A 6180-nucleotide genomic window follows, 5' to 3' on the forward strand; every position below is an offset into this window, starting at 1 on the left:
AAAGGAGATTGCTCTCTCTGGCAATTACAAGATGCAGTGCTTGTCCTGGCTCAGGCACTAATTCACATGGGTCTCAGTTTCTCAAACTGCTATAACACTCTATATCCACTCTGCATCTCCAGCTTTGTCTTCGGGGAACTTTCTTCAGTCCTAGAAGTTAAGACCTCAGCCACTACTCACAAAATTCTTCTCCCCAAAATTAGACTGGAAGGCCAAATATAGCTGACCACTCATGCTGTCAGTGAGTTGCTTTCATCATACCTCACAGTTTTCAGGCAACATGCCCCATGCAACTCCAGACTTATATGAAATCTGGAGATTTTGCTTCAGAGAAAATACAATTACTACTAAGCAAATACGATCCCAGTCATCAACTGAACAGTGATCATAGCCTCAAATTCATGGATGGGATTAGAATTTAAAGCTATTCTACTCTTTTTGAGCACCACTCTCTTAATCTTGAGGAGCCTAATCTTTCAGGAGGGTGTGAGGATCAAACACTCACTAAGCCGGTAGACAGAGGTGATATCAGTGTGAGCGAGCATGTGGAGGAAGTTGGCACACTCAGTCTTCCGGTCATTTCCCAGGACCCAAAGAGAGCATCTTTCCTCCTCACTGAAAAAGGCAGAGTGCTTGCTCCTGCATTGGGATAAAAACATAGAGACAGATCAGTCCAGGGTTCCAGACTCAAGCTTCTCTCTCCACATCAGGGTGCATCAAAGGATACAAGAAAAGCCATCAACTCATTTCTTCTTTTTTCTTTTTCTTTATTTTTAAGAGAGGTTTTTTGTTTGTTTGTTTGTTTTGTTTTTTGTTTTGTTTTGTTTTGTTTTGTTTGCTGTAGGATATGTGCACCAGCAGAAGACACAGAGAGAGAGAAATCACTCCCCAGGGGGAAGGCCATGCCGCAGTCCCATCTCTTCCATTCTCCTCCCAGGATCTTGGGCACACACACATATGCTCCCAACATGAGTTTTAAGCCACTGAGTCCAGGACTTGAACCACAGTTAGCCACGTGGACGTCCAGCGCCTTTACCACCATGCCACATATTGACCCAGCTATCAACTCATTTCAACAGCTAAACTTGAATTCCTCATTTCACTGTTGCAAACTGCACTTACACTGCCAAAGAAGAATAGCTATTAGCACCTCATGCATGGAGAACTGCACTTTGTGGTTGATGAGCAGGTCAAAGTGGGGATGAAAACACCCCTCCTGTTAAAATTCTAACTTCCAAGAGAAACGGGTACCTTCTCTCACTTCCATGTTTTGTTTTTTGTTTTGTTTTGTTTTGTTTTGTTTGCTGTAGGATATGTGCACCAGCAGAAGACACAGAGAGAGAGAAATCACTCCCCAGGGGGAAGGCCATGCCGCAGTCCCATCTCTTCCATTCTCCTCCCAGGATCTTGGGCACACACACATATGCTCCCAACATGAGTTTTAAGCCACTGAGTCCAGGACTTGAACCACAGTTAGCCACGTGGACGTCCAGCGCCTTTACCACCATGCCACATATTGACCCAGCTATCAACTCATTTCAACAGCTAAACTTGAATTCCTCATTTCACTGTTGCAAACTGCACTTACACTGCCAAAGAAGAATAGCTATTAGCACCTCATGCATGGAGAACTGCACTTTGTGGTTGATGAGCAGGTCAAAGTGGGGATGAAAACACCCCTCCTGTTAAAATTCTAACTTCCAAGAGAAACGGGTACCTTCTCTCACTTCCATTCTTTGAGACTATGTGGTACCTATTTATAATGGGAGAAATAAGAATTGGTTGCCCTAAATCTAAGTTAGAAAGGAACCATTTAAAAAAGGTTCTTTGTCCTTAGGTTATTTCAGAAAAAAGTTAGGGATAGGTGACACAATCAAGGGAAACAATGAAAAAAATTTCACTATGGTCAGAAAAAAATATTTCGCAATTGTTGACATTCAATTTCATGACATGGCAGAAAAGCATTATGTAATATTAAGCAAAAAATAGAATTCCTAAGGAATGGGAAGTGGGTAGAAGGAGGGTCAGGGGCTGGAAGAAATTATTACAAACAATAGAGCCCTTTATACTCATGCTATTGTTATTGTTAAGACTAATTTTCTCACTAGAGATTTGTTAAGGAAGGAAGGAATTTGAAAACTAGAAGTGTGTTATAAACTACAAGTTCAGATACAGTTTAGTATCTATCTGAACAATTTTCAGACTGTTCTCAGTACTAGAGAGTGTTTTGTTTGTTTCTTCTTCAGAATCCATTTTTAAAACAAAATTAACTTAAAATCTCAAAAGTTAATAACTTCTAATCCTTTTGGGAGGCTTATGATGCATCAGACACTGTCATCTCATTTAATCCACACAATTGCCCCATAAGGCAGGGACTGTTCATATCCCCTTTTTACAGAAGGGGAAAAATGTGTTTCAGAAGAAACTGAAGCACAGCCAGGTGAAGTCAGAGGTCAAGAATGGTAGAGCAGGATATAAGAAGAGCTCCTCTAATTTAAGTAGGACTCACGGAGGGACTGCAATGGACGTGCTGTGGTCAATCACTCTCCATTTGTCCGCAAAGCTCAGAAAAACACAGTCTGAAAACTAGTGCTGAGACAACTAGCAGTTATATGAACAGCCTACGGCCACACCACCAATTAGGGCAGAACTGGAACTAGATTGCTGCCCTGACATCTGGTCCAGAGTGCTTCCCACCACACTTAAGAAACCCCCATCTCTCGGGCCTAATACACGGATTCTCTCCAGCACCATGAAAGTTTCCAGCCTCAAAACAGTATGCTGTTAAAATCTATAATTAAATTCAGCTAAGATTTTTTAAAAGTGTTGGGGTGTGTGTGTGTGTATGTGTGTGTGTGTGTGTGTGTGTGTAAAATATGGTCCCGAATTTTGGTAGAACTCTTAAATTTTACAATGCATTTCTAAATGTCCTATTTAATTTACTCTTCATAACAACTCTATGATGTAGATGGTTTTCAGCTCACATGCATAAATAAAAAAAAAATTCATAAAGATTCAGTTAGAAAATGGTAAAGCAAGACTGAGACTGAGGTCTTTTACCTCTGTGCCTATTGCCTCATGACTGATTTGCTGATGTCCTGAGTTCCAAGTATTCAGAGTCCAAGAAGCTTGACAAATTACATTAGAGATTTCCAAACATGAAAATTGGGTTAGAAGAATATGGCAAAGCTTCTGAATGTATGGTCCCGAATTTTGGTAGAACTCTTAAATTTTACAATGCATTTCTAAATGTCCTATTTAATTTACTCTTCATAACAACTCTATGATGTAGATGGTTTTCAGCTCACATGCATAAATAAAAAAAAAATTCATAAAGATTCAGTTAGAAAATGGTAAAGCAAGACTGAGACTGAGGTCTTTTACCTCTGTGCCTATTGCCTCATGACTGATTTGCTGATGTCCTGAGTTCCAAGTATTCAGAGTCCAAGAAGCTTGACAAATTACATTAGAGATTTCCAAACATGAAAATTGGGTTAGAAGAATATGGCAAAGCTTCTGGAATATGGCAAGCTGAAGTACTCTCCCCATACACAGATACAAACACACACACACACATCCTGGATGAAAATGTAACAAAGATAAATGTTTTAACATATGTTTTAACTTTAAAGAAATAAAGGGATATCCTTGGAAGCCAGAAACAAAAGGAGAAGCCAGACCCAGGATGGTAATTGAGAGCAGATGTCCTAGAAATCCTAGACAGTTTCATCTGGGACACTGGCCCTTAAGCTGGGTCTGCACTTTTAATGTTTCTCAAGGATAGGAGATGTCGTTTCAGACCTGTGTGAAGGAAGGAGCTGAATTAAGCTCTCCACACAAAGCCTGGAGTCTAGAAGGGTTACAACTTCTATTTTTTTTTGGAGAGGTTTTTTCTTTGTGCTATAGGGCGCGTGTGCTCGCCAGACAGAGAGAGACAGAGAGACAGAAAGCGAGAAATCACCCCCCAGAGGGGATGGCCAGGCCGCAATCCCTTCTCCTTCATTCTCCTCTCAGGATCTTGGGCACACACGCACACGCGCCCGGCATGAGTTTTAAGCCACCGGGTCTGGGACGCGAACCGCGGTCAACTACGTGAGAGTCCAGCAATATAGCCATTACGCTAACTGCTGGTCCCCTAAAAGGGTTACAACTTCTGTAAAGAGAGGACTGGAAAATGTCTTACTATGCCAAGATCACACTTCCCTTCTGTCTGAGTCTCAAGATAAAAATCAAATACCTAGGCCTACACCTAAAAGGTATGGGATCTGAATTTACACTGCACAATGTAGGTGGCACATTTAACGTTCCCTGAATTTAACATTAAAATATCAGTCCTGGAACATTAACTTCCTATGATTCCAGAAGAAATGCAAAACCTGTACAGAAGCTCTCTTCTGTCCAGGATTCATGTAATGTTCATTTTTTTTTAATAATGAAAATCAGTTTACATAATAAAATACACAAAACACACAAAAAAAATGAACTACCCACAATAGAACTAGCAAAAATTAATAGTATAAAAACTAGAAATAAAAATATCCTGAAGAATAATAATTTATAATAAGCATAGTTAAAATTATTAAATAAAAAAATGAATAGTAAATACTATAAAAATGGAATATTGTGAGGGGAAACAATTGCATGTGAAAAATAGAAAACTGCATCTAGAAATGGAAAATAAAAGCATAGAAATTAAAGACTACATGGGTATATTAAACAGCAGATTTCACCATAGCAGAAGAGAAAATTAGTGAAACTGAAGATCATTCTTAGGAAATTACCCAGACTGTTGCTCTGGTGAAAAATAAATAAGAACTGATTAAGTAAGATCAAGAAGAGAAGTCCAACATACCTCTAATAGGAATTCCTGAAGAGAGACTAAAAAGAATGAGAGAGGGGTAATATTCAAAGGGAGAATGAGAAGTTTCCAGAATTGAAGAAAGAATCTTCATATTGAAGGATACCAAGTCCTAAGCAAAATAAATAAAAATAATATCATTTTTAATGTGAGATTCATTTACTTAAGGTTTACAGGTTTTATTTTTGTTTTGTTTTGTTTGTTTTAGTTTTGCTATGAGGTATGTACACTCACTGGAAAGAGATGGGGAGAGGGAGAGAGAGGGAGAAAAATGAGAAATTACCCTCCAGGGGGATGGCTATGCCACAATCCCTTCTGCTCCATTCTCCTCTCAGGATTTGAGCATGCATGCACGTGGTCACTTTAGGCTTTTAATTTCTCTTTTTTTCTGTATTCAATTATCCATTACTTCACTGTTCAATTTCATTAGATAAAAAACATTAGCTATGAAGGATAATAATATATTGGTTGCTACGAAAGTTAGGATGCATTTTTGCATAGAGAGATATGTCATGACTTTCCTAAAGACCTAAAAAAACAATGAAATAAAAATAAAGAAGATCAACCATGGCACAGTGATTAAAGAAGCCATATTCCACTTGGTCAACTACACGGTTTGAATCCTGGGTCCAACAGCTTGAGAAACATGCCAGGCATGCATACATGAATTCTTAAAATCCTGAAAGGAGTGAGAAATGGAAAAGAAAGGATTGTGGCATGACCATTCCCCAGGGGCTGGAGGGAGATGATTTTTCACTTTCTCTCTCTGTCTCTCTCTCTCTCTCTCTCTGTCTCCTAATGTATGAAAAATTCTAAAAATAATTAATTAATGAAAAGGGACACACTTAAGGAAAAAGAAAGTACAATAAAAAAGGTAAATGCTGAAATTAATTAAATAAAAAAAGACAAAATAAAGATGGTCAATGGAAGAAAATTTTATTCTTTGTAAAAACTAACAAAATAGGCAAAAAATTGGAAATACAGATTTGAAATTTTATGTTCAAAGTTATTTACCCTCTCCACGTTGAAGATGATATTCTATACATCACTAAAATATCATTTAAGAGTGTATTTTAAGTATATTTAAGACAAATATGAATAGTGAATAAATATATAATAAAAAAATCACATCTAGACATAACATAATCTGTTTCAGCTGAAAAAAAAAAATAAAACACTGTCTCTCTGTAAAGAAATGGCTATAAGACTAACAGCAAAATCCTCATCTCCAAAAATAGATGCTATAGAAAATTGAATTGTAAAGAAAATACAGATTAACAATCTGATGAATAAAAGGATTGCAGCAAAAGAGATATATATAT

At 37.9% G+C, this 6180-nt stretch overlaps 1 protein-coding gene across 2 annotated transcripts in view; it reads right to left on the bottom strand.

The window, feature by feature from the left end:
* SH3TC2 (SH3 domain and tetratricopeptide repeats 2) overlaps positions 1 to 6180 on the bottom strand; it is a 68826-nt gene that overhangs the window by 31713 nt on the left and 30933 nt on the right. For both annotated transcript variants that reach the window (XM_014588736.2, XM_006150858.2), the window contains exon 9: positions 506 to 639. In XM_014588736.2, the coding sequence (XP_014444222.1) occupies positions 506 to 639 (134 nt within the window). The remainder of the gene's footprint in view (positions 1 to 505; positions 640 to 6180) is intronic.

The sequence above is a fragment of the Tupaia chinensis genome, unplaced genomic scaffold, assembly GCF_000334495.1.
Source record: "Tupaia chinensis unplaced genomic scaffold, TupChi_1.0 Scaffold000303_1, whole genome shotgun sequence".
Taxonomy (NCBI): domain Eukaryota; kingdom Metazoa; phylum Chordata; class Mammalia; order Scandentia; family Tupaiidae; genus Tupaia; species Tupaia belangeri.